The 27,035-nt window shown below is 38.5% G+C and overlaps 3 protein-coding genes, 1 long non-coding RNA gene and 1 pseudogene across 13 annotated transcripts; 1 reads left to right on the forward strand and 4 right to left on the reverse strand.

The window, feature by feature from the left end:
• Positions 1 to 60: 60 nt before the first annotated feature.
• On the reverse strand, positions 61 to 1,416 carry LOC110422126 (uncharacterized). Of its 4 annotated transcripts, none has more exons than XR_002445690.1 (4): positions 1,236 to 1,416; positions 933 to 1,118; positions 396 to 649; positions 61 to 235 (listed from the first exon to the last, which is right to left on the reverse strand). It is a non-coding gene; the product is annotated as an uncharacterized LOC110422126 (long non-coding RNA). The 4 variants fall into 4 exon arrangements; XR_002445691.1 differs by having other exon boundaries at positions 62 to 235; positions 933 to 1,076; XR_002445689.2 differs by having other exon boundaries at positions 62 to 235; positions 933 to 1,107.
• A 3,385-nt stretch (positions 1,417 to 4,801) lies between these two features.
• Positions 4,802 to 10,935, reverse strand: DRM3 (S-adenosyl-L-methionine-dependent methyltransferases superfamily protein). 6 transcript variants are annotated; one of them, XM_021434454.2, is made up of 10 exons: positions 10,420 to 10,935; positions 9,981 to 10,163; positions 9,621 to 9,717; positions 9,328 to 9,374; positions 8,447 to 8,554; positions 7,619 to 7,718; positions 7,269 to 7,381; positions 6,914 to 7,016; positions 6,387 to 6,466; positions 4,802 to 6,194 (listed from the first exon to the last, which is right to left on the reverse strand). In XM_021434454.2, the coding sequence occupies exons 2-10, from the start codon at positions 10,101 to 10,103 to the stop codon at positions 4,866 to 4,868; spliced, it is 2,100 nt and encodes a 699-aa protein (XP_021290129.1). In that variant the 5' UTR covers positions 10,104 to 10,163; positions 10,420 to 10,935; the 3' UTR covers positions 4,802 to 4,865. The 6 variants fall into 6 exon arrangements, with proteins under 6 accessions (XP_021290129.1, XP_021290127.1, XP_021290134.1 ...); XM_021434452.2 differs by having other exon boundaries at positions 9,981 to 10,179; XM_021434459.2 differs by lacking the exon at positions 10,420 to 10,935 and adding an exon at positions 9,819 to 9,897 and having other exon boundaries at positions 9,981 to 10,044.
• Positions 10,936 to 11,165: 230 nt separating this feature from the next.
• Positions 11,166 to 15,356, reverse strand: LOC110421021 (YTH domain-containing protein ECT4-like). The gene is made up of 7 exons (XM_021434460.2): positions 15,160 to 15,356; positions 14,029 to 14,170; positions 13,874 to 13,947; positions 13,291 to 13,743; positions 12,632 to 13,165; positions 12,286 to 12,498; positions 11,166 to 12,141 (listed from the first exon to the last, which is right to left on the reverse strand). The coding sequence occupies exons 2-7, from the start codon at positions 14,108 to 14,110 to the stop codon at positions 11,509 to 11,511; spliced, it is 1,989 nt and encodes a 662-aa protein (XP_021290135.1). The 5' UTR covers positions 14,111 to 14,170; positions 15,160 to 15,356; the 3' UTR covers positions 11,166 to 11,508.
• A 2,781-nt stretch (positions 15,357 to 18,137) lies between these two features.
• LOC110421721 (DEAD box RNA helicase family protein) lies at positions 18,138 to 24,119 on the reverse strand. Its single transcript, XM_021435380.2, is given in 21 exon segments — positions 18,138 to 18,317; positions 18,319 to 18,343; positions 18,345 to 18,371; positions 18,373 to 18,426; positions 18,428 to 18,514; positions 18,516 to 18,662; positions 18,664 to 18,763; positions 18,766 to 18,813; positions 18,816 to 18,848; positions 18,851 to 18,903; positions 18,995 to 19,171; positions 19,173 to 19,270; positions 19,606 to 19,956; positions 20,110 to 20,379; positions 20,896 to 20,945; positions 20,948 to 20,960; positions 21,363 to 21,460; positions 21,463 to 21,498; positions 21,501 to 21,579; positions 22,189 to 23,424; positions 23,890 to 24,119. Coding segments are annotated over 20 exon segments (3,141 nt in total). The 5' UTR covers positions 23,404 to 23,424; positions 23,890 to 24,119.
• Positions 24,120 to 24,271: 152 nt separating this feature from the next.
• LOC110421565 (uncharacterized) lies at positions 24,272 to 25,703 on the forward strand (annotated as a pseudogene). Its single transcript, XR_016351598.1, has 4 exons — positions 24,272 to 24,309; positions 24,574 to 24,687; positions 24,782 to 25,152; positions 25,337 to 25,703. The product of XR_016351598.1 is annotated as an uncharacterized LOC110421565 (transcript).
• Positions 25,704 to 27,035: the final 1,332 nt, after the last annotated feature.

Below are 27,035 nucleotides of genomic sequence, written 5' to 3' on the forward strand. Positions count from 1 at the left end.
TATATATATATATATATATATATATATATAGCCACATATGCCAATAAGTTCTGATTTAGTCGACCAGTCATACTCTTTCCATTCTAGGCACAATCTTTATCTTCACCTCATAAAATAAGTGGCAAATTTTACATAAAAATGTATACTTTTACCTGTATCTCTTTCCAACTGTTCTCCAAATGAAATAACAGGAATTGCTGATGCGAAAAATATATATGTGGTGGGGGCCAAAATCCTACAAAGAATTATACAATTATAAAACCAACATCAAGCAAAAATTTGTCACAAATAATCTGAACAGCTGCTTTTGTGCTTGAACCGTGTAATCTGATATCTCTTGTTTCTATGGCAATATGTAGCTCTCCAGTGTTTGTAATGACAAGACAACAAGGTACCTGAAACCTGCCCCGAAACCACCAGTCCAGTCTTGCTTGTAGCACTTCAGTCTCCCTCGAAGGTCATTCTTGATTCCACGAAATGGAACAAAGCTCTCTTCCATTGTTTGTTGTGCGAACTAAGACAACTAAGTGCTCTCTTGAATTCTGGAACTATGGTGATAGAAGTTTAGAAGTTGTTGCAAAGATACAACATTCATAGTGCCATTATGGTACGTATAAGCTGGTCATTGGAGGTACGCACAATCTTAAATCTGTGTAGACAAGAAACCCATATGGCAAAATCAACTCAAGCTTTAGAAAGATGCTAAAAAAAAAACGGCGCTACAAGAGAACCCAGATAGAGATTTAAATTGTATATATATAACACTAACAGGAAAACGGAAAAAATCTTGACATCATTAAATCAATATTCAGTCTCACGGGGTACACTTCAAAACCCGGAATAAGAATGCTGAAGAAATTTAGAAATGATTCAAGCATTGGACGTTTAAGTTACAGAAAAGACAACCCTTTTAGCTTACATCGAAGATTTACCTTCTCAGAGAAATGTGGACACAGAGAAGAGTTGCAAGGAAAGCTCCAAATATATAGGCCTGAAACAACGGAGTTGAGGGAATTTGACTGTAGACTTTTGAGGCTAAGAGTAATGTGGGTCAACAGAGAATGAAATGAACATCACTGTCAGTGCACAACAGCAAGAAAACAAATGCTACATTAAAGCTTGTAGCAAAGGAAGCTCAAAAAAGTTAGTAGCATTCAAGGAAAAAAATGTAAATAAATGAAATGTTCAAGTGGAAAAACAGGAGATTCAAAGTAGACGCATTATAGAGTTCTCACCAATGCCAGAGAAAGGAAAAAATGTTGGCTTTTCTCTCTTGCCTTAAAAGAGAAAGAAAGAGTTTTTAGAGATGATAGCCTTAAAAGAAGGCTTTTTCATTGCACATGAGAGAGAGGGAGAGAGAGATAATGCCAGTCTATGACAAGCTGTCTTGCAAAGAAGCACCCAAGAAGTAGCTTCTCTAACCTGCACAGTATATTTCTTATTGTTACTTTCCCTGTTGGTTGAATAATTTATCCTACTTTCCTGATAAGGCTTTGAATAATTTATCCTGAAATCGAAAAATTTATCTTTTGTGCATATACTGTATCTTTATTGAAGAATAAGCTGCAACATGCTGGTGCTTTTAACTCATCTAAAAATGCAAAAAAGTTGTAGTTGTTGGAGATGGATTCTCTCTTCATTCATGGTATGTCACTCAAGACTCAAGATAATACTAATCAAATGATATTTTGGTGCCAATCATAATTTGTCTTAACTTCTTGCCTTTTGTATGGTATAATACTGATCTTAGGATTCAGATTTGAGATTTTTATTCAATACTACTATTGTTTTTATCTGCATTACTTTTTTGACCTTCTGTTCATGAATTGGGGATGGATTCCTCGGCATGTTTAGTGGTTCAATCCCAAAACCTTTGTCATTTTCCTCTTTATTCGTCAAGAAATTGTTGTCACAACTTGGAAAATACTAATTTTTATCAGAACTATGATCATACTACCAAATAAGATGACAGTACAAAAAAGTGTCAACCACACTCAAGAACAGAGAAAGCCAAGAAAAAGTATTTTGAATTGTTCTACTACCAATTGGCTAGACAAGGGGGAAAATGGGAAAAAAAAGGGTAGCTAAAGGCAATTTTGAATAATATAAAAGATGATATAATTATATTTTTGGAGCATCTTTTTCAGAGTTTGACAAGAGGGAGAAAGATAATAAGTTGAGGGGTTTCCCTCCCTTCATTCATTGCAAATTTGCAATCACAATCCAATCCTAACAAGTAACACCATCAAGGTTTCATACTAATAAACTTAAAACTTAAAAAAACTTGGCTCAACTTCCCATATTCCAAAGTACAAACTACAACATAAAAGAATAATAAAAATGTGAGAATTTTTCTTGGTTTTCCAAGAAAATTTATAAACATTAAATCTAACATAGTAATACAAATAAAAAAGGGTGTACATGGATGAATGTTGCTAGAGTGAAACAAATGTTGACCTTAATACATGCCGTACGATCTGCTGAAACATCCTCCTTCCGTATGGTCCAATCATGATCTCTTCTTCCTGGATATTAATTGTTTTATTAATGTCTATTTTATAAGTAATAGTTTAAGCCTTGGTATCTTAATCTTGGGTATACTATTACATGAACATGTTCCTTCTGAATTATTGTAAGAAACAGCATTTTTTATTTCCCATAACTTAAGGGGACATAGCATTTTGTCTTCCAAGAGGCAAAGGGAGAATAGAAAATGGGTGTTTATGGGCAATCCTAGAAGGCCCGGTGAACAGATTCTTCTGTTGCATTGTCGGGTTTCAGAAGGCCTGATGGACCCAAAGTGTCAACTCCAAGAAGGCCTGGCCTTGCTGCGCTGCCCGACTGGTGATAGTTTATTCTCCAAACGCATGGCCTTGCTGCGCTGCACCACTGGTTAAGCACTCTTCACAGGATTCCAATTCATTAATTTTGTTCTGTTAAGAAAAGGGTTTTAGAAAAAGAAGTATTTATTATATCAAAGTGATGGCAAATGTGGTCCAAGTAAATATTAGTTTAAGTTTATCACCTGTGCAGTGAATCATGGTGATGAGGACATTGAGGAGTGGGCCCCTTTTTTCTTTTATCAAAATTGTTGGTTGTTGAATTTCAGAGTTTCAGCTGATGAATTTTGGCACGTCTACCCTTTTCCCCCCAACAAATGGCATTTGCCTCCCTTTAGGATGCTTCTGCCCAAACCAATGACTATGCAGCACATGCCTGGATCGCTCAAAAACCTGATCACTCTTAAGCATTTCTTTTTCTTTTGGGTTTAAATCTTTAAACCCATTTTTCCTCATTCACAACGAGCTGCAAGATGTAAACAGGGCCACGTAGGACCCAAAGCAGCTTGACCTCCACTCAAGCCATGAACTGAGACCTAGTGTTCAGTCTTCACAATCATTCTCCAACATCATTAGCTATCAACGAACATCAAATGCCTAGCTGCTACAGAACTATAGCAAGTGATTGGCAATAACTCCAAAGTAATCCGCCCTTTGGAAACTGAACTTATCTGTCATCATAATTGGCTAGCCATGGTGCAGGATCCATATTCATTGAACAGTTGACGAGGAACAAGCTACACCATCCACCCGTAATCATTACGAGACTGTGGAGCCCTTTCCATTCCATGCTTTCTGATGTAAACTTGGAAGCTGTACCAACGAACCTTGATATGCAAGAGTATGCATGTATGATCATATGTTCGATTATCGTGTAATTTCCACTCAATGAAGATGGAATTACACTGGCTTGCTTCTTTGTTTTACGCTTTGTGTTCGTCTATTATTGTCTAATTTGATTGATAGATTAAATTGTTTTTTTAATGAGTAAATTAATAATTAAAAGATATTAATGTGATGTTATTTATAAATAAAAAAATAATCATATCATAAAATTTTAATTTTAACGAGACAATGAGATTAAAATAAAATTTAATATCAAAAGTGAATCGAGACCGATGAATAACAATCGTGTGAAGTCATTCTACTATCTTTTAGCAGAGCATTTTGTTTTGGCATGGATTGAGATTTGAGGTCAAATGCAATCACAAAGTCGGTTTTGGGGGCTCCCTTCTTAATGATCTTGTCTCCCGCAAACTCTAATTTCCATCATTTTAAGATACTCATGGGGAGGGCCATGCACAGATATATATAGCTCCAAAAACCAAATGGTAGCCCAATTGTCCCAGCCTGCTTGATTAAGGTTTTTAGCAGTGAAACACAGAGATATTCCTATCAGCAAAGGTGGCTCAATTATCTTATCAATATGTTTGATTAAGGTTTTAAAGAGTTAAAACACACATGATATATTCTTATCAGCAAAGGTAGGTCAGTTATCTTGTCAGCATGGTGGGGCGGTTTCAACCTTTGCTGCTGTTTTTCGTTTTGTCCAGGCTTGTTTAGCGTCTTGTAACTATGGCACTTGGCAACATTACAGTACAAAGTAACGACATTGAAGTTGGACCCTGCAAGTAATTTTATTTTCATTTCACATCAGTTGCAAAGGGGAAGGCAGATGTAAGGTAGTTTGTGGCTATAAGAAATCTAACATCCTGCCGTTTGTCTTTTCTAGCCCCAAAACCGAGACTTGATTTCTTGCCAGCTTGCCGTTGGCCTTGCCCCAGAGGGAAGTGGGAAGCAGAAGGTTTATCGAACTAAGCCAATCCAAGGTCTTCCAGGACTCAGGTTCGAGACAGTCACAGTCGACCTGAGCGGCCGTTTAGGGTTGCATGTATTAATTATTATTAACCAATTCATCGAAAACTAGAGAGAGATTAAGGAGAGATACCCAAAGCCTCATCTGGCCAAATTAGATAACTCATTATTAATCAGCATACCATTTACATGGACAGAGGGACTCAAGAGTTAGCTTCTCCTCTCCATCATACTTCTTACACGTTGCAATACACGAACAAATTCATAAAACAAAGAGAAGTCAAAGCCTGGCAGCCTATCATCTTCTGGACCCGTCATGGAACTGCTAGAGTTTTGACAGATTACGAAGTCAAAACCGCCTAATTTATCAATGAGGTTCTCAAGTTTTTTACTGGTTAGCTTTTGAATGTCTTCTATCAGCACCAACTCTCCAGTTTGTCCGGTACTTTGCCACCAATTCTTAAGAATACTTTGCCTAGCTTCAGATGTCTCTACAGAGACAACACCTTTCAAGTGGATGCCCAGCCGATGCAAAGTAACCACAGCCCCACCAATGCCGCTAAAAACAGATAACATAGTCAACCCTCTAGGATACATTGACCTCAAAACAGAGAGATGATAACCCAAAGTGTCAGTTTGGAACGATTGCTTGAGTAATTGTAGCCTTCGAGTCGAGTCATTCTCCAGAGCTTTAGTGTGGTTCAATGGGTAGCCTAGAATATGCTCCCAATGTCCAGGCTCTGCAAGGCCCAACTTGTACGGGCCAACCCATACGAGATTTGATATCTTGCAATGACGAAGCATGTCTTTCTGCTGATCTGATGAAAGTACTCCTCCAGAATCAGCTACTATCTTCCCAAGCCTATCACATAGCTTTGATACTCCATTAACTTCACAACCCATGCAACTCAACTGTTTCCTTGTATCCCAAGATGGCCACCACTTCTTTGTATGCGGCAATGCATCCTGTAAAGTCAATGGTGACTTTGGAAGGATGTTAAACCTGTTTCCCCCTGGAAGATTGTGTACATAGCCTTCTGTTCTGCTTAAGGCAGAGAAAAACTGAGTGTTCACAAATTCAGGCTCGATTCCGTACAAGAACTGTGAAACCTTGGCCCAACAATCAGGAGACATATTGACAACATTCCCATAAAAAAAATATGGAGGTTTGGCTACCATCTTGTCCACACTCTCGCATGAATTGGATTTGAAAGGTCTGGGCATCTCAAATCTGATGATATTAGGGTTTATTTTCTCTTCAAGCCATGCTGGATCAAGGACAGAACTTGTATTATCTACATAGTCTTGCCTTGGCCTTTTCCCTTTGTGCTTTTTCTCATAACTAGATTGCTTGAACTGAGGAAGAGAAACTGGGAAGTCATCAAAACTTTCTTCTTTAGGTCTTTTCCCTTTGCATGATTCCCCTATGTTAATATTTCTTGACTGAGGAACAGCACTGGAACTGCAATCCTCAGTTTCAATCTTCACTGTATCACATGAGTTATGTATCAAGCCTCTGCGCAGAGCTGCAGATGTGAACTGCACATGACAATGTAAAAGTTTCTTTATTGTGAAAACCAGCTCTAATAAAGCAGAAGGAAATTACACATTCTTAATTAGAATAAAGGGCAGAAGAAGAAACAAATTTTAAAGTAGTACATTTTTTAAGTATTTACTTCAATGAATGCCCAACAATGTGCATTTAACATCTAATCAATACAATGAACAAACCTTTTTACTTTCAGTGTAGTTACCAGCAATTTGACCAGTGAAAATTGAATCCGCAAGCTCTGCAATTGGAACTTCTGAACCTGCAGAACAGCAAACAACCAATACTTTAACATCCAAAGAAAGTACAACAACAGAGTTGGTTCCCTTGACGTGAAAATAAAGGTGGAAGTGGCTTTATGTGCATCTGCAGGTTAGATAAATACAAAGGCACCAGTCAAAGAAAGTATAAACTATAAAGCAAAGGCTGTAAACAGAAAGAAAGAAAGAACCGCATTACTATTAAAACCTCTAAGAGCATCTCAGAAAAGCCTGTTTTGTAATCACAAACTATTTAAAAAATAACTGGGACTCCGAACCACGAAGTGTGTTTTTAATCTAAAACTAGCAGCACTTTACATGATACCCTACAGATCTAAGCAACATAGCCGGCCTGGATTAAGACATAGAGAGTATGCATTTTAAATTTATAAAATCTAAATGGGAAATGGCATTCATAATTATTCAAAGTGGTCAGAATAACTACTCACCAAACTTCTCAATTGCTATTGAAACTTCATTCTCGGAGAAACCCATCTCAAGCAAGTGAAGTGTCTTCTCCATCGTCCCAAACAGAAATTCATTAGTAACATTCTGGTAATCATATTGTCCAGCAAGTATTAGCTCCTCTTGAAATGATATGAAACGGAGAAATCACTACTTATTTTACTGAAAATGATAGTTAATTATACTTATGTTTCCAGGAATTTTATGTATAAATATATGAGACAGTTACCAATTTCCTACACAGCTTGAACCAGTAAAAGAAAAACACTATATAAAAAAAATCGTAACAAGTAAACACTGTTATCAAACCAATTAGTATAATTTAAATGATAATTAAACCTGATCCTTTTCTTCCTCACTGCTGAGTGAATCTTCTGATTCCTTCTCAAATTCTTCTGCTATTTGAGCAGCTGCAATGAAGTCCACTAATTCATTTAGTGGAGCATGTTCACCTGAAATTAGAAATGGTAATCAGCAACAAAACAACTTATGTAAATAAATCTCGAATAAAGTAACTTCTCCATTCTTCTTCTTTATTAACGTTCCAAAATATTATGAGAACAGAAATTAACTATTCATCACATAACAAATGACAGAAGTGGTAGAGCCCAAGGTGCAAAAAAGAAACAAAAACGGCGTCTGAAAGAAAAAAAATAAAGATAAAAGAGTTTCTGAGATTTTCTACATACCAAGTTTGTCCAATGCAAACTCGATTTCATTTACAGAAAAACTCATCATCAGTAAAGATGCTCTTTTGTCAACATGAACTTCATCAAATACATTAGGCTCCTGAAATATATAAAAAAAGAAACAGAAGAGATAACAGGGAAGAAAGGGTGTTAAAAGATAACCCAAAAGCATATCCAGTACAAAATATGTAAAAGATTAGCATACACAATACTCACAAGACTTAGGTATTGAGCAATTATTCAATTACCACACCGACCAATGTATTAAGTTGAGAAAAAAGAAGGAAAGAAACTGGCTCCATGAGAACTCAAAAGAGAGAAAGGCAAGGAGCCAATGCCATAGCTGAAAAAAGAAGGGATAGGTAGCAAGTTAACATTTTGGTCTCTAGTCCCAGAATAAATTGTTGCCTTGCCCATGAATCTCACAAGTATCCCAAAATTTATATGCTTTTAAGACATTTTAAACTAAAGAGATTCTCAATTGGACAGGGTTACTATTGGCCCCAGAGCCAGAAATTACAAGTTTCAAAGTTTCATTAAAATCTACAGATTCGAATCTTAAATCTTCCAGAAAGTTCTTGGAATCCTTCAAATCTCTGTACTGTGGTCTTCCTCTTTCTTTCTTTTCATCTTTAATGCTGTATGAGAAAGGGGGAATGGCGGTAGCATGGGCAATTAAATCTATGGAATATAGTAGCTCACTAAACAATAAGCAAGAAACTATAAAAAGAAATGTCAACAAGAACAAGAATAAAATGCCCAAGACAAAGAAGATGGGCATATCTAGTCCTCTCGGGAAAGCAAAAAGATCTATTAACAGCAAGTTACCTCTTTTGGTTGAATATAAGTGGAGATTTCTGGACAACGGCCTCCATCCTTGTCAGCAAATAAGCTATCCAGAGAAGCTGATGGGTGAGTGTTTACTTTTCGAACATCCTATTTCATTCCAGAGAAGGCCCACATTTAGCTGTTAAAATTTTGTATCTTAAAGAACTGCAAAAAAACAATTAATTTCATTTGAAACTGCATATTAGCCACTAATAAAAGAAAGTTTTAGAAGGTTGTGGAGACCAAATCAATTGCACTGGGGATATGTTCAGATCAATAACAATTTTGTGCCATAAACAATTAAGTTAAAGATTTAGAATCGATTAAAAAGATGCTGTGTAACAACTGACATAATTGAAAACAGCAAAGCTTGGGTAACAGGGACATAGCCTATCACCTTAACAATGATTCTACACCCTTGGTGTCATTGTCATAAAGGTTTCTATACTGAAATGCATAGCAAGAAGCATATAGTATTAGGAAGTGTTAAGAAATAGAATTCATATGCATCTCTATGATTACATAATCCTAATTATAAATTTTGGCCAGTACATTCTCTTTGAAACAAAGGACCTTTAATAAGCAGAACACAATAAAATTAGCCTACTAGCAACATGGTTAAGTTCATGATGTCACGTGCTTCTCAAAATTTACAAATAACAAAGAAACTGAAAGAGAGAGAGACAGAGAGAGAAATGCTGATGATGATGATGAAGGCGAAGTATTAAGATGTTCACAGACACCTTTAAAAGTTCTTTTCTATATGTAAAAAAAAAAAATCATGTACTGAATTGAAACAAAGTAAGGAAATTCTTTCAGAGTTCTTCTCTAAGTGTTGCCAAAAGAACGTCAGATATAGCACACAGTTTCTTATTACTTACAGCATATTCAACAAGAGTCTCCAGTAACAAGTCAGCATTGTCTTCACCTAGATTGAAAAGAAGATGCTCACTAATCATGATCTTATAAGAAATGCTTATTCACTATCAGTTCTAATAAACTAGAAAAGTATCAGAGATTTATACATAAATATAATTCCGGAAGTTAGTGGATTTTCATTCTTTTTCAATTAAATTTTATCATGCCATTATTTTGCCACCCAACCCATCCAAAGTCCCCTACCATTTCCACTAAAGATCAAATCGAATGGGATGCATGTTCATGCATTACATACCCTTTTCTTCAATGACTTTCTCAACGAGAGATGGCGAAAATCCCATCCCAATGAAAAATGATCTTACATTGCTTCCAGATGAACTTGCAACGTTGTGCTGAAATCAAGTAACAAGAGAAGATGAAAACAGAAAGTTTCAGGTATCAAGGGAATGTCGGAGAAGGAAGAGAATGGTTTAGGTCTATTGCAGCCACCAACCTAAGAATCCACTAAGAGAGGTTGAGGCAGGCAAAGAAAACCCAATGTTCACTCATAATGCTATGCACTGTGTTCATACCTTAAAATGAAGATGGAAAATTCACGCAAACTATATACAGTGATAAAAAAGATAGTAAAAAAAATGGGGAGTCACAGTCGTACCCCAACGGGTCGGGAGTAAAGAGCATCCTCAGGCAAATCAAAATCCAACATTTCAGGCTTTGGCACTATTGCTTTCTGCCCTTGCCGACCTGAGGAACCTTTCCCATTTGAATATCTCGACATGGCGATGGCGCCTTATACAGAGTAGAATTATCGGTATCTATTAACAGAATCTAATGGCTGCTGCTGACATAAACCGCTTTCACAGATACGTACAGTTGCAGAGCACAAAATCAGCCGAAAAAAAAAAGAGAGAGCAAACCAGTCATGCAAGACAAAAGCAATTAAAGTCTGAATTTTACTTTTCTGACTAAAAAAAGAAGAATTTTCTGCTGGGATTTCTCACCGTCCAAACGAATTCAAGAAAACAGAAAAGATTGACCGGAAAAACAAAGGCCCCCTAACAGTTTAAGTTGGTTTTCAAAGAGACGAACTTTACCGAAGAAGACGACGGAGGAGGAGGAGGTAAACTTAAATGCGAATGACGACTGATGACACCGGAGGTTTGAGTGTCAGCTGACCGCAGAGGAGGAAAAGGGTGGCGCGTGGGAAACAGTCGCGGCCAGGCATAAAGAAGAGAGAGAGAGAGAGAGAGAGAGAGGTAAAATCATAAAAAATGGGTTCTTCAGTTCGGTAACGGCGTTTAAGAATGAAAAACCCTTTTTGCAGATTAGATTCGCTTTCTCTTGCGCTTCTGAAACAGCGAGTTACTGCCTTTGGGGTGGTGACTGACATCGGCATTCGTTTTCCTCTATACTATAAATTAAATTAAATAAGAACAGGGATCATGCTTACATTTTTTCCCTATTATTAAAATAAAAAAATTTTAAAATTCAGATGTAATTTTATCTTTTGTAACTTATTTATATGTTTAATTCTTTTCAATATAATAAAATAAAAAGAAACCATGAAAAACAAGTTTATTTTCTTTCTAAATTATACACAATACTGGATACTTGCATCCGTTTCCATTCACTCAATAGAAATTAAAGTACAATTCTTCCTTTTCCCTGGTTCAACAGCTCTTGAACATGTAATAATAATGCAGTGGCATCTGTAACAGTAAGAAGCATCATCCAATAAAGATCCCAAAATCAAGCAAAGAATGTTGATTAGATTTTTTTTAAAAAAAAAAAGAAACGAAAGAAGTGTACATACAAATTCTACAAGGGAAACACAGGTACCTTGCAAAAGAAAAAGAGAATTTTTTGTATCAATATTGAAAAGCAAAATAAAAGATTACAATGTATTCATTCCCACTTAATTTCAGAAACGAAAGCAAGCACCCCCCCAGAAAAAAAGTAAATGACCGACTGTCAGTATGGAGTATTGATGGATTGGAAACCAGCTTGGGTAAGTAAAAGACCGAAGAAAAGGGGGGGTGGAAAACAGTAAAACCTGACCTGAACAAGTATTTCGATTAACCATCCTGAAACAATTGAGTATGATACACTCAAGTTTACAACAGTCAAGACTGCACCATAACTACCAAGGTAGAGCATGTTCCAGCCGAAAAATAAGTCCACAGTTAATCATAAGCCTCAGCACGACCCATACCCTTTTTACCAGAAACACCTCCTTCATCAAGTTGTAGGGTCTTAGGATTAAGAGGGATAGTACCAACCGTTAGAAAACCAGAAGATTCAGTAAATCCATTGACTTTCACAGGCATTGATCCCACAGTTACTACCTCAACAGCTTCACTATCCATAGCAGCAACTGCAGCATCTGCAGAGGGTTTAGGCTCAGCTTGCTTTGGATTTATAGTGAGTGAGCCAATCTTTAAGGTAGATACATCATCTTTGGCTTCCACTGGAATTCGTTCTACGTTTTCATTCATGGTTCTTGCATTAGTTATATCAGAATCTTCAGAAACCTGCTGACTAGAAGAAGGAACAGTTCTCTTCAACATGTCAGGATCACTTGGCTTCATAGTTATCTCATTTTCATGCAGAAGTAGCTCAACATAGTTTGGCTTATTGGCAGGATCCAATGCAGGTGCTAGGATTGGGCTCTCAAAGCTTTTAATTAGTAGTCTGGCTTTCTCTTCCTGCATGATTTTCTGACGATTTTCATAGTACATAAAGTCATCGAGTAAAGAGGTCTTCATTGTGTGATTTTTGAATACTTTCAGCATCTCCATACCTTGCTTGTACACTATCTGCACTTGAGGAAACATTTTATAAGAAACAAATCGAAATTCGCAAGTCCAGATTGCTATGGCAGGACCCAGAAGCAATAAACTTTTAACAGAAATGTTCATTGTTTGCCTTCATTTAGAAGAAAGCAAAACCTCTGAACATACCTCTTGCGTATCCCTGCTATTAGTCACTGGCTTGTTTTCATTGTTCTCTAATATGATGTGCCTAAAATGGCTATTCGGAACATCTTTAATGATGTGCCACTTGACAGGGAAGCTTCCGCTCCACTTATCTTGCTGCCAGAAATCCATATCCTTCTGGAAGTCAACTGGGCCAATCATCTCTGCAACACCACAGAATTGTCCACTGGCATTAACCTGCACACACAAGAACCACATTGGAGTTGTTAATGAATACCACAAATCACATACACCACTTCTATTTAACAAAAATCTAGAATGGTGTAAAGGCAATATTAGTCCTTAATAGCCAAACAGGTATAGAACTCACAGAAAAGAACAGGAAGATGGGGCAGCCGCTAGGCCTTCCTGCAGCTAATTTCTGCATGTCTTCAAAAGCACTCTCTAGTTTCTTGTTTCCATGGGGTGTAGATGACCAAACATTGTATTTGATGCTCTTGTGTACATCATCCTCACTATAAGATTTTATTACAAAAAACTTTGCATCAACATAGTCAATTGGAAAATCATCCTTGTTATATTGGTCAGTATAGATAATAATGTTTCCTTCGGCATCAGTATTTCCTGCTTTAGTTGTGTAAGCTTTAACCATGAGTTGGTTTTTTAATCTGTTGGTTCTAGGGCCTCGATTCTGTTCACCCAATGTATCTGGGAATCCATGTGCATCATTCAAATCCCTGCCAACATGGATCTTGGGTCGAAGCATATCCAATGTACCACGTCCAGGAGCACTTGAACCATAGTCAGAAAATGCATTACCAACAGGAAGATCCGCTTTTAATTGATTACGATGTGATGGAAGTTTCCCACCAGGAATGTTGCCAAAACCAGAAGCAATTCTACCCTACAAAGATAATTAGTACATCAGAACCTTCAAACATGGCATTTGGTGACAACCTATAGCATTTCCATCAAAACTCAAGAAAGTCCAACACAATTAAATTTAATTTAGAAACTAAGCAAATGTACCTGATGAGCACGTGCTGAAGCTAGACCAGAACTATCAGGAATGCTTCCATGGATACCAGATTGCTTACTTTGTCCATCCGACACCCTGGTCAAGGAATCAGTCTGATTTGGGGCAGACTTTGAAGAGTTTCTAGAAAAGGCTGCAGATGCTGAAGCAAGGTTATGTTTAACTCCTCTTCCATCAGGTCTATTGGCAATTGATGCACGAGCATCTAACAAAGAGTCTGTTGAACTATTTGGGATGCCATCTGGTTGAATGACAACAGGAACATAAGCAGATGGAGATACAGGGTTTTGATATGGGGGAAGGGTGTAATATTGTTGCGCCCCTATAAATGAGCCGTCACCCATCACAGCACCAGGTATGTAAGGATTGTATGGGTTGTATGGAGACTGTACATATCCATAGCTAGGTGTGTAATATACATAAGGCAAAGTTTCAGTTTGGGCACCCTGAAGAAGAGAAAGTAGGCCTTGAGCAAATTTTGAAATGGCAAATCACTAAGATGCAACTTATCGCAGATGCACATCTGACTATGCAAATGTATATCTATTGTAGAGCTAGAAAGATTAGTTTACCCACCGCATATTGGACATCTGGACCATCTGCACTAAAAATATTCTGGTGGTCCTCCCATTCAACGGGTGATTCAAAACCTGTCCAAATGCAATCAACAGTGTACACTTGAGATTTTATAGGAATTACCCATTAGCTTATACTTAAGGCATTTAAATTACCTGTACAGTACAATCCATAGTTGGTGGTAGGGTAGTATATTCCCTGATCAATAACAAACTCAGGGGCTCCTTCCTGGTACATTGCTTCTAGTTGTTCAAGAAGTGGACTTGTACTAAACGGGTATAGCTGAGCAACTTTGATCTGAAATTCAACACACCAAATATCATTGATAATACATCTACAAGAATAACAACAAGCACAAGAACACCTAAGACAAGCCTAAGCAAACCATCAAACACGACTCTTTTAACCGATTAAGATATCAAATAGCAACAGTCTTCAATTACCGAGAAAATATACCAGGTTTGTTACTACATTATGAGTTTCAGAAACACTACACATATCCATTCTAACAATGCCACCCCTGTCAAAGTAGACAGCATCAATTCTATGCATCCACTACTGCTCAGACAAAGCCCACCAGGGATTTCATTTTACTTTTTCAAACAAGAGAAAGTAACAATGGACAAGCCTATTATTAACTGACGAATTTCAAGTAAAACCATATTTCCTGCTCATAATTACATGGGGGAAACAACCATATTTATGTCAAGGGCACGTATAACAGCAACAGTTCCTTAAGTAAAGAGACAATAAAATAATCCAAACGGAACCCAATAAACAAATCAAATCAAACAGTCAAGAAAGAGGACCCTATTTTGGTCAAACCAACACCCCCAGAAAACCCTTGGGTTAGGAAAAGAAAAGAAGACACTTCGAGCGAAGAAAACACTAAAGAAAAACACATGCAAAGCCAGCAAAGGGCATACAACGAAGCGGATTCCATTGAGCTATTAGATTTGGAAGCAGAGAGCAAAAAGAAGAGGAGGGGAAAAGCGTCATAAGCCAGCAGCTCCAAGAAATCCAAAAACAATAATTTAAATTCTGGAAATTAGTTGAACCAATTCCAAAGAACAACTTCACTGCACTCACAGAATCAAATACCCCTCCAAATACACGCATCCATCCAAAGCAACCCAAGAAAACACAACAAAACCAGCTGAAATCAATCTCTAAATGAATAATTTAAAGCTTTCGCTCTCCAATTATGGTAAAACCGGTGAAGATGAATCAACGCAAATCAGCTTCAAGCCGCTTAAAAAAGAAGGGGCAAGAAGAGAGAATTTTACCAGAGAACCAAAGAATCAAGCCATGGTTGACCTGGAAACTTGCTCCAGAGAAAATTCCCGCAATATAAAGAGAGACGAAGGGGTTTTCTGCAACATTTTCTTCGAAGAGAAACCCTAACCCTATAAAATAAAAAAAAATATGAAAACAAATGAAATAAAAATAAAAAAGGGGAAATGTTAATAGGGGGAGACTTGAAAAGGGCGGTTTTGGGGTGGGTTAAAAGAGCAAAACCAGAGGAACTCGATTGACGATAATGCCCCCTAGTGGTTTCGTTAACACCGAGACTGCCACACTCTTAAACGTCGTCACCCGGCCTTTTTAACTCACGCGGAAGTTCTATCATCACAGAGGCCGTTACGGTGCGCGATGACAGTCCAATCACGTATTTTCAACACAGTTTTGCCGACACTGTTTTGCGTGAAAGGGATTGGTCGTTGGTGGACGCCATAAAAGTAATGTCAACAGCCGTTTTGCCCTTTTCCACTAACAAACAAAATATATTGGCACCGGCAATGGGTATGCATTAGAATTATTGAATTGCTGAATTATTTTCTTTTTTAATTAATTTTTTTTTTCTTTCCTTGGTGAAACAAAGACAGTAGCTGATTTTTTCCCAGTGAAAAATTGAGAATTTTTTTAATTGTTTCCCTCCTTTCTCAAAAATTTTTGTCAATGTAACCATTTCCAAACTTTTCATCCTCATTAAAATGACCATTTTAGCCTCATAGACGTGGGAAAGGCCATTACTTTTTTTAATATATGCTAGCGCATTCTGATTGCTTAGCAATTAAGTATTGACTACAGGAGTGTAAATGCTAACAATGATCCATGCAATTTCTTATTCCATGGTAATAGTGGTTTTTGCTTTCCCACGCTTTCTTGCATCCCAAACAGTAAATTTTAGTTGATAGAGTGCACCAATTTCTTAAAATATCGTCAGATGAGGCATTTGTCATTCCAATTGGCCATCAAATATGTTACCTCATGCTTATTTTATATATATATATATTAGTTAGTATGATATTGTTTATGTATGGACTAAAATTCTATCACAACATTTAAGATGATTAGAAATTAAAGCTTAAATAGAAATTTAAAATAACATCAAATGATACCAAAATTTTTATTTTATTTGTTTAATATGTTTTGACACTTTACATTATTAAAAAATATTAAATAATAGATTAATAAATCAATTAAAATATATCACTTGGTTAAAGTTTTCGTGTCATTTTTTTTTATCGTATGTTATATTTTGATTGGTTTAAATCATGTTAATAGATTCCATTAACGATATTATGAATTAAATAATTAAAGAATTGAGTACTACATTTATTTTTTTTAACACAAGTGCCATATTAATTAAACATTATTCCTAAAAACTTCTTTTCCAATTTACTTGTAAAAAAGGAAAAACTTTATGGGGGTGAAGTCAAAGAGCAATTAAAAACTGATAAAAAGGGGAGGTGAGAGTACAAAATGATACCAGATGGAATGGAAGCAGGAGGCCATTTTAGTCAAGAACACATTTAAGAGTCGTCAATGAAACTAAGAGGAAGGTTCCTTTGGTAGGTATTGCCTTCTGCAGGACGGGGAACGGATATGGAGGATGCCAGAGGAAAGATAGTGATCTCCACTTTATTGTACAATCTGGTTGAGGACGTTGTAGATGCCTTGGAAGGAGAAAACTGTTTGCCAGCCTTTCCTTTAGAATAAAAAACAACTAGTGCTAGCATAGAGTATAGTATAGCATGCACATCCCCATCAATATACTAAAGAAATTGGAAAACAAACAAGGTGTGTTAAGTGACCCTGCTTTTGCCCTTTGAGATTCTTCCCCAGCTACTTTGTGGGGAAAGAGAAATTCTGTTCCCATTCCTTTGTTTCTTAAGCTTAGAACCAGAATATTTTGCCCTCCACTCCAATTACCTCTGTCTCTGTGTGTGTGTTTATCAATCTGGTTTCTTTTAACCCTCTGCTTTACAAAGGGAGCTAGCTTAAAACCAACTATCAAGTGTATTATTCTTGCCATCTGAATCTAAGAAGCAAGTCTATCCCCAAAAGAGAAGAAAATGTAAACTATTTCATACCAAACTGTTCACTTTCCTCTCCACACCCCCCCCCCCCCCCCCCCTCCCCCCTTTCCCTCAAATCTGCTACCTTTTTTTCTGAAAAACTATGTTAACCCTTCTTATTGTAAGCCCTCTGTTCAAACTACGCGACATCAGCATCTCTTACCTTTAAACTGGTAACCCGAGAAACGGGGAGAACTGTACACAAATATCGCAAAAGCTTTAACACCACTGTCTTAAACAATGAAGCAAAACCAATGACAATGAACAATAAACAAGAGTTTCTAGAACATAACACTAAAATGCAGAACCTAAAGTTTCAGAATACTAGCTGGCATTTTATGGTTTAATGACAACTAACAAGGACAAAGCCTAATAAATTCAAGAGCAGTTTTCAGTAACGCAATAAATAATCTGAGTATTGCAGTTACTCACAACATGTACTGCATAACACAGTGACCACCAACAGGAGGAATCACAAAGTCTTCCAGCGGAAGTGGGGCTACCATTGGATAACAAAAAACAACTGTGGTGACCCTAAAACAGAAATTCCCAAAGCAGCAGCAGTCATCAGTGTTGTGATTATGACCACCACTCCAAACCAGATCTTAGCTTATTCTGCATCATCACACTATAGGAATCCAGTACCAACATAAGTTGGGCAGAAGAGAATAAGCCAAAACTGGATGCCAAGCAGCAAAAACAGAACGAGGCTCATTCACTGATGATACACTGGTCGCCCCACCACCAGAGCAGACTTCGACCGCGGACGGGTTTTATGGAATCATCAGGCAATGGATTGCCTGTGTACCCCGGCGACTAGGAGACTTACTGACACGGATGAGCATCAAGCTCTGGCTTTGCAACATCCTTTTGGTCCAAGTTCTCAATTGGCTCTCAATCTGTCATAGCATGGCTACGGCTCGACTGCGCCCGGGATGGCTTCGACTATGACTACGGCCAAGACTACGGCGGCTACGCGACCGGCCAGGACTACGGCGTGAGCACGACCATGAGACCTGCTCGCTGTCGGCTTCGACCCAGCTCCTGCTGCCGACGCGACTGCGGCTGCGGCTGCGGCTGCGGCTCAGAATAACGCCATGTTCGAACTTTCAGGACTACGGCTATAACTTCTGCCCCATCCTATCAGCAATGCCTCTTCTTATCAAATCGTCCCGTCCACGGCCACGTCCCGCCCATCAAAACTATGTACCGATCATGCAAGCTTCTCTCATTCCTGCCCCAACCAACAGCGCCAAATCCACGTCCCCTGTCCACGCCAGAAATGGTTCACCCTCCCTCCAGGACCGCTGAATTCCACCACCCCTAATACCACACGCCGCACCTCCACCCATGCGCAACCACCATCATCACCACGACCAGTGAAGCTACCATCCCTCATACCACCCCGGCCCCCGGAATCCCATCGCCAGACCTATCATCCCACCTCGATCCTTCCCAAAACCAGGCCCACCACGAGAAGCTATCTCTCGTACCTCAGGGGGCACATGCTGGTTAGCTCTCTCCAGAACTGAATCAAATCAGGGGCATACTTCCAGTCCTGCTCAGAGAAAAAGGTGTAGACACACCAGTTGCACCTGCTCGTCCAGTTCTTCAATTCGGTGAACATAGTCCTCAATCCCAGTAGGGAAATCATAATTAACAACCACCCTGTGGCATGAAAATTTTAAGAATGCAATATTTTCATTTAATGACTAAAAAGGTTCCAAACACAAAAAAAAAAGTGGAAAAAATAACTAACCTTATATCTTTTATGTCAAGCCCACGGGCAGCAACATCAGTAGCAACTAATATTGGGGATTTCCCAGTTCGGAACTGACTCAAAACCCAGTCCCTTTCATTCTGAGATTTATCACCATGGAATGCAGCAGCTCCAAAGTTACGTTCAAGACTACGAGCAAGCTGGTCACACAACCTCTAGTGGAGCAAAAATAATAACCTTTGAACCACGTTCTTGAGCTTTGAGAATCTGCTCCAGGCGCCTCTCCTTCTCCATCTGGGGAACGACCTCAACATACTGCCAAATCATCAAAAATTTATAAGCTAAAGGGAAAAGCATTTGTTAATAACAGTTTCCAAAGAGCTCAGACCAAGCATTTTCTTGAAGTTACCATTCCCACAAGGATATACATAATGAACTAATCTCAATGTTAGAAGGTAAAATCAGGATTAAATCCTAGTCAAGACAACAAAAAGTATTTTCCATGACAAATCTCCTACATATAAGAGCTAAAAGAATTTCAATATTTGAAGGTGACCCATTATCCAAATTCCAATTAAACCATCTACTCTACAACATTCCAATACTAACATTGCCATCAATGCTACCAATGAATGATCTTAAGAGTATACCTGTGTGATAGCCTTATTGGCAGCAAGCTCATCAACACTGCCAATATTCACCTGGACAGGATTGACAAGGAGGTCACTTGCTATTTTTCTAACTTCTTTGGGCCAGGTTGCCGTGTACATCAGAGTTTGTCTGCGAGGAGGTATCTCATTTACAATCTTGCGGATCTGGGGCTCAAAACCCATATCAAGCATTCGATCTGCCTCATCTAGAACGAGGAGTGAAACCTGCCCAAAGTCAATCTTCCTCATTTCAAGGATGTCATTTAGCCGACCTGGAGTTGCCACTACAATATCAGCTCCTCGATCTAACTCTTTCAATTGAGTAGCCTTTGGAGCTCCACCGTACAAGCACTGAAAATGCATTTGAATCAATTGGAAAACCCAATTTAGATAAAAGGAAATAATAAGCTCCGGCTGGTTTGTGCGTGTGAATGAGTGAGTATTGTATTATATTCTGTTCTTATTTTCAGAAAAAGAAAAGATCAATTAGCAGCCAAGCCCCACCGTGCAAGAGACTCTTGAAGATCGGCCAAATTTAATGGCCTCTTCTTGTATTTGTGTAGCAAGCTCCCGTGTTGGAGCCAAAACCAACACTGTTGGGCCATTCTGAGGGTTATTATGTCGTTGCCTCAGAAGAATGAAGGCAGGAATCAAGTAGCCCAATGTTTTACCAGAACCTGTTTTAGCAATTGCCACTATATCCCGACTTTGTAGTGCAATGGGCCATGTTTGTGCTTGTATCGGTGTGGGAGATGAGAAACCAGCAGAATGGATCTGAAAGAGAGTATTAACATAGATAGTGAGTACTGACAAAATTTCCATTGGATCTTATATGTTCTTAGAAGAAAATAGACCATAAAACACCCATTTCAGTTATCATGAAGTTTAACAAAAAATTCATGAGTATATGGTTGCTTACAGAAGCAACTCGAGGCAACAAAAGAGGGCAATAAAGAAATAAGAGGCGGAGCCATTAAGCAAGGTCCCAGTCACATCAAGTGTGATTTGGATGAAGGGCCAACCACCCTTCTAGAAGATGCACAAGAAAGGCTCCAACTGTCCATTTTGCAGCCTCCAAAAATGAGAATAGTTGTTGCATTTGTAAGTGTACCAATTGCAGTGCAGCGTACGACATATGCTCCTCCTCCGGAGCAGATATCGCACCTGCGACAAGCAAAAAAAATAAGTTTAAAATAATAAAAAAGCAAAATAACACCAAAATTGTACAAACAGCATCTCATATATGGTTTCCAAACAAAGGTTTAGGATCATGGCATCTGCAAATTTTACCTCTCTCAGTATCTCGGAGGAAACCAGTGTCTTCAATCTTATGAATGGTCTGGAACATTGTCTCCCTATGCAATTTAATAAAGAACCAAAGTCATGAATAATCTAAATTGATAAAAGCATTTGAATTCTTCAACATTAAAGCAAAGACAATTCCTCGAAGATGACAAGGAATGGAACAGCAAATTCAGAGGATGAAAAGTAATGCACAAAGCATTAGGAGATTTTCAAGAAATAATATTTATCCAACCCCCTTCCCATGTGGTTTCACAAAATAAATGTAGCTTGGGGCAAAAATTAGCCTCACAAGTTAAGACCTAGGAGTTTATGTTATTTATAAAATGCCAGTGCCAGCTATTGTTATTCTATTCTAGTCAACTAGCTCATGCGTCAATGTATATGAACCAACAGGCATTTTTCACATTTCAATGATAACACATAAAGTCAAACTAACAAGTTGATAGACAAACCGTTGCCGTGACTTCATGCTGTTTACGATATGCTTCAGCTGGAGACAGATTAGCAGTATCTGCAGATCCAACAAATGTGGGCCTCATCAAGGCATTATTGAATAAGGTGGACCAGCATGACCATACATGTTATGCATGCATGCCCTGCTATAGCATTGAATCCCCCACCATGACCAGGTATGACATTTTGAGGTGGCAGACCACCCACCCTCATCTCCTGAAAAGAAAAGAAGCATTAATGAGTCGATTGCATAAACATATGAATTATGACATGTCATCAATATAATAAATAGAAAAAGAATCCAGAACATGGATCTCTATTTCTCTTTACCACACACACCAAATGACTACCCCATCAATTTCCAGTCAACCCTCTGAGAAAGTGAGAAGTACATATTAACATTTCTCCTTCCATAGAAATTATGACAAATTTTGATGGGAGAGCTGGTATATTAAGAATTCAAATGGATCTCAAATTCAGCAGACACCTGAAACTATGGTTAATTCCAAAACCTTTCTTTATGTTAATCCTGCCTCTACATATAAGCATTCATATCAACATTAATCCTAATCAAGAGGTGAAACTGCATCTTTCAAGAAAAAAAAAAAAAAAGAGTGTAAACTGCATAAATCATCAGGTTCCATGCTTTTGATTCTAGAAGCAACATGCTCCTGCATCAGAATACAAGCAATTTGGCCAATAAGTAACAATTGGTATTTGCACATACCAACATAGGAGAGATTTTCCCAATTAACAACCAATATGACCGCCTTATGATGCCAATATTTTTTTTTTCAAAATTGAAAATACTAGTTGATATCTCACCATGGGTCTAGCTGAAAGTGAGGGCTGCTGTGGACCCATCATTGGCCCATCTTTGGTACCATTTAAGTAGTAATCATTTCCGGTCCTGCCATGTAGATTATCTTCATAACTGGTGTTTAAACCCGATGGAGGAATATTAGACTGCATGACGCCAGGGCCCATATGATTCTGAAACCTACGACCCTGCTGCTGGTGAACCAAATCTGCTCCAGACTGTTGTGAATGTGCCATAGGGGTTGGCTGCTGCATATTGATGAAAGAGCCAGTAAACTGCTGAGCTTGACCCATATATAAACCTGTCTGTGGCATCTGTACCGAATTGGTTCCAGACGAGACATTCTGAGAAGATGACGTGCCCATCTGTTGAAACTGGGAAGAAGAAAACCCAGTTTGATTTGCTAGTTGAAAATCAACATCCTCCCTTTTGGGAGGTGCTGCCTTATAATCCTCTTGATTTGGATACTGTTGACCCTGTGCACCATGCAGCTGAGAACTTTGTTGCCCCTTTGGAAGCACGCTTTGTTGATATGCCATATACTGCAAATGCTGATGTGCATATTGATGTCCTTGGGGTTGTGCCATTTGAGAGTTCTGATGTTGCATTGTTTGCTGCCCTAGCTGCTGAGGCATCTGATGAATGGCCTGTTGGGGCATCAGCGGTCCTGGTTGCTGGCCTTGCTGCTGTGGCAAATGCTGACTTGGCTGTTGAGGCATTTGCTGCCCCATTTGAGACATCATTTGCTGATTTGAATGTTGAATTACCAGTGGCCTATTTTGCTGTGGAATGAACTGCCCAGGTTGTTGTATGGGCTGTCCCATTTGTGAACTTGGTTGTTGTTGTCCCTGCTGGTCAGAAACATGCAGTGCCATTGAACCTTGCTGTTCAGGTAACTGGCTCATTTGTTGCCCCTGCTGTTGTGCACCCTGGGGGACTTGCTTTTGGGCCATCTGTGCCACCACACCATTAGGTTGCACTGAGTGCGCAACTGGAATTGGAGCTAGCTTAGGTGTGGAAACCGCAGGAGGGGGACCAGGTGGCAAGGGTGGAGGCAAACTAGCAGGTCTTTCATACTGGGTGACGTTGGTCTCAGGATTCCAATAATACAGCAGGCCAGTGCTTCCATCAATCAGCCCCTTCCACGGTTTCGGTAGAGTAGGATCATCAGGTGCATATCTTGGACCAAGAGTGGCTGGTGCTGCTTCTGCTGTCGCCATTTCTCCAATATATATATATACCTAGAACCACATAAAATTGTTACATCTAGAACTAGCAAAAAGAAAAGCCACCAAACTCTAGATGGTCTGATGCAATCTTTTTTGGATTATGAAACTAAAAACTTAGGTAACAATCCCATGAAAACAAGTAAAGCTTCAGTTTATCAACAGATAAAGTCGAAAATTTAGTATTTCTCTAAATCCATAAAAGAAAAAAAGGATAGTACTATCCAAGACATCGAGATGAAACCCTAAAAGTAGCAACATTTAACCGTTATAAGTAATCTGACCTAATAATAAAAACAATTAAAATTTAAGACCGAAAGAAAGTGCTATTATCATATCAACAAAGAAATTCTTTAGTTAGTAGCATTTCACACTAGTCCTAAATCATCAATGAATCGGACCATTAAAGAACAATAAAGAACAAGAAAAGGTAATTGGATTGAGTCCAGAAGCAGCAAAGCTAGGAGGACTTTTGCTTACCTCGTTGAAGAAAAAGGAAGATACTTCTTAACTTCGAATATTAAAAAGCAAAAACAATAATAACATTAATAATAATCCCCTCTAAATGGAGAAGCGACAATGAAATCAGAAAAAAGGAAAAATCGTAAACCCTAAATCAAAATCTGGAGAACAAAGGAAAGAGGAGAGGAGAATTTCACTTTTTTTTCTTATTTTGAGGCATTATGGAGTCGATGTTAGGGTTATGGAGAAATTATTACCTAGCGCGACGGTCCACGTCCGACGCCAAACCCTCGGATTTTGATTTGATTTGGAAAAAAGATGGGGAAGAAAGAAAATGCCTTACAACATGTTGGGCCGCCAGGCCCATAAAAAGCAGTAGGAACGATGTGGAGCCGAAGACATGGGGAGGACAGCTGTGGCGGTTACACGGATTGAGCCGTATGTATGGGCCGCCCTACTTCGAGGCCCATGTAATTGTAAATTTCAACCCAAATCCAATATCAATGTAAGGGTAGAAGGCGAATGGAAAGAATGTAGGCGGGGTTTTCTCATAATTTGGAGAAAATATAGAAAGGCCAGAAAGAATAAATTAAAAAAAAAAGTTTCCTGGAAAGTGCCGGTGTTTTCTCCCGAAAACGAGGGAAAGACGTACAGTCTCCAAGCCGACAGCAGTTTAAAATATAGGCTTCCGCCGCCTTGAAGACTACCGGAACTGTCTAAACTCTTCCATCATTTCCTTCTCCCAACGCCAACTGAAACTGAGGTAATCACTGCTCCGGAGCTATCCCTTGCTGATACAGAGATCAACTGGGCTAGGTAAAATACTTTCAACTAATCTTCTCAGAACGAAACTAGCTTAAATGGTTCGATTCTGGGTATTTATGCTTATGAGTTGTACGCTTAAATTCAGGTTGGACAAGACAAGGTTTCACGTTATAGGGGCTATTCTTTTTACTGCACAGCAAGCGTTGATACATCCAACCGCTGTCGTCAAGACTAGAATGCAAGTGGCTGATTCTCGGTTCGCTCATATGCCTGGAATGCTTGTCTTTAAACATATCTTGAGAAATGATGGTATCCCTGGCATTTTCCCAGGTTTTGGAACCTCCGCGATTGGATCATTGCCTGGCTTTGACATCTCTTGAAATGTCGAAAGATTTGATGTTGAAATATACGGAAGGGCTGGATATGGCTGAAGCAACACGTATTGGTCTTGCAAATGGAGTGGCAGCCATGTTCTCAAGCTTAATCTCTTCCCTCTACTTTGTGCCATTGGACGTGGTAGGTGATTTGACTCTTTTTTATATCTCGCAACATTTGGAATTATTAATTTAACTGAACATCAAATGACAATGGAAATCTGAAGAGGAGAAAATAAACAGAGATATAGAGCTGAGAAAGGAAACTCTCTCTTAGGCCTTAGCATTTCGCGGCTTCCTTACTAGATCATTTGTTGCGTTCTCAGATATGCCAGAGACTTATGGTGCAAGGGCTGCCTGGAGCAACATTTTACAATGACCCTTTTGATGTTGCACGTAAAGTGATAAAAGCTGAAGGATTTCGTGGGTTGTATAGAGGCTTTGGACTAACATCTATAGTCCTATTGGAAAATTTATAGTTGGAATGGAATGTCTTTTGCATGTCACTCTGAGAGAAACTATAAAATGTCATAATGTACGGTTGTAGGGAGTCAATAGTTTAGTTGGCTACTTTCAGCTCTTGATCTGCTCATTTATATTGTTTTTCTGTACTGCCTAGTCTATCTCTCTCTTTCTTGGCTGTCCTTCCATCAGAGAGGTTATCTATAAAGGAAGTGTGATGTTCTGGTATAGAGGAAGCATTAGTTTGAATTTTTTTTGCTTCCTCAAATTCAGAGGAATCTGATCCTGGAAACTCAACATTTGTTTTGAACATCATGGGAGGGCCTCTTAGATGTGAAAAAAGGTAATGCCATGCTCTCTTGAATTTGTCTCAAAGTTTTGAGTAACTCGGAATCGTATGGAAAAAAGAATATTGAAGGCGATGTAGTCTTTAAAATTTTGATAAGCCCTGGTGTATTTTGGAAATGGTGTCTCCACATATTAATCCAAACAAGTTTTTCATTTAATGTTGGAAGCTTTTTTCTTTATTTAGGAAAACCTAGTCAGGATCCCAAAAGAAGAAAAGAAACTGATGCATGGAAACAGCTTGTTGCTATACACTATTTCCAATTACAACATAAAAAACAGAGACAATTGAAAAATAAGAAAGTGAGATCAGCTTCCATTAAAACGAACAACAAATGAAAGGGTATCAAGGTTTCCCAGGACTAGCTACAATCGAAACAAGACCCACGTAACTCACCCCATATGAGCAAACCATGCATGGGTCAGGATTCACATAATGGAGAATGGAAATGGATCATTGATGTGAACATCATTTGCAAACAACAAAACCATGAATCCACATGGGCAAATGAGAGGCTTGTTCAGGTGGGTTTCTTGCGTTCTTGTTCATATCACGTTTGAAGTACAACTGAGCAGATTCCATGCCAATAACAAGCCATACTAATAAACCAACATAAAAGATAGGTTAATCTTACTAAATATGTTATAGCATAACTTGTCCTGACCACCAACATCCCAGACAGTGAAGCTAATGTTCTTATATTCCACGGTCTCCACATTAAAACCTGCGACAATAGATAAAAGATAAGATCATATCTGTGTCATGGGCAACACTAAAAGCTTGTGTAGGGCATATAATTTCAGTGGAAAAAGAAAGAAAAGACACCTATGGTAGGGATGGTAGTAATAATTTCACCCAACTTGAGCTTGTACAAGATGGTAGTTTTACCACCAGCATCAAGACCAACCATAAGAATTCGCATCCCTTTCTTAGCAAAGAGCCAACTGAAAAGCTTGGAGAAAGACAGCCTCGTGTTGGTTTGGTACTAACAAATCAAGCAAACAAGAAACTTAGTCAGGAATCCAATCAATATAAACTACAACCTTTTTAGTCGATCTAAGCAAACAAGAAACAATCTTTCCCCATAAGTTGATTGAATTCTCAAGTCCTGATCAGAAACAACAACTTATCCATGGAATTCTCCCAAAGTTCACCATTTTAGTCGATCTAAAGCCATTTATTTACATAAAGGATGAACCTTTTTGAACCATCAGTTC

This window comes from Theobroma umbraticum, unplaced genomic scaffold, assembly GCF_002168275.2.
Source record: "Theobroma umbraticum cultivar Fairchild unplaced genomic scaffold, ASM216827v3 scaffold_130.0, whole genome shotgun sequence".
Lineage (NCBI taxonomy): Eukaryota > Viridiplantae > Streptophyta > Magnoliopsida > Malvales > Malvaceae > Theobroma > Theobroma umbraticum.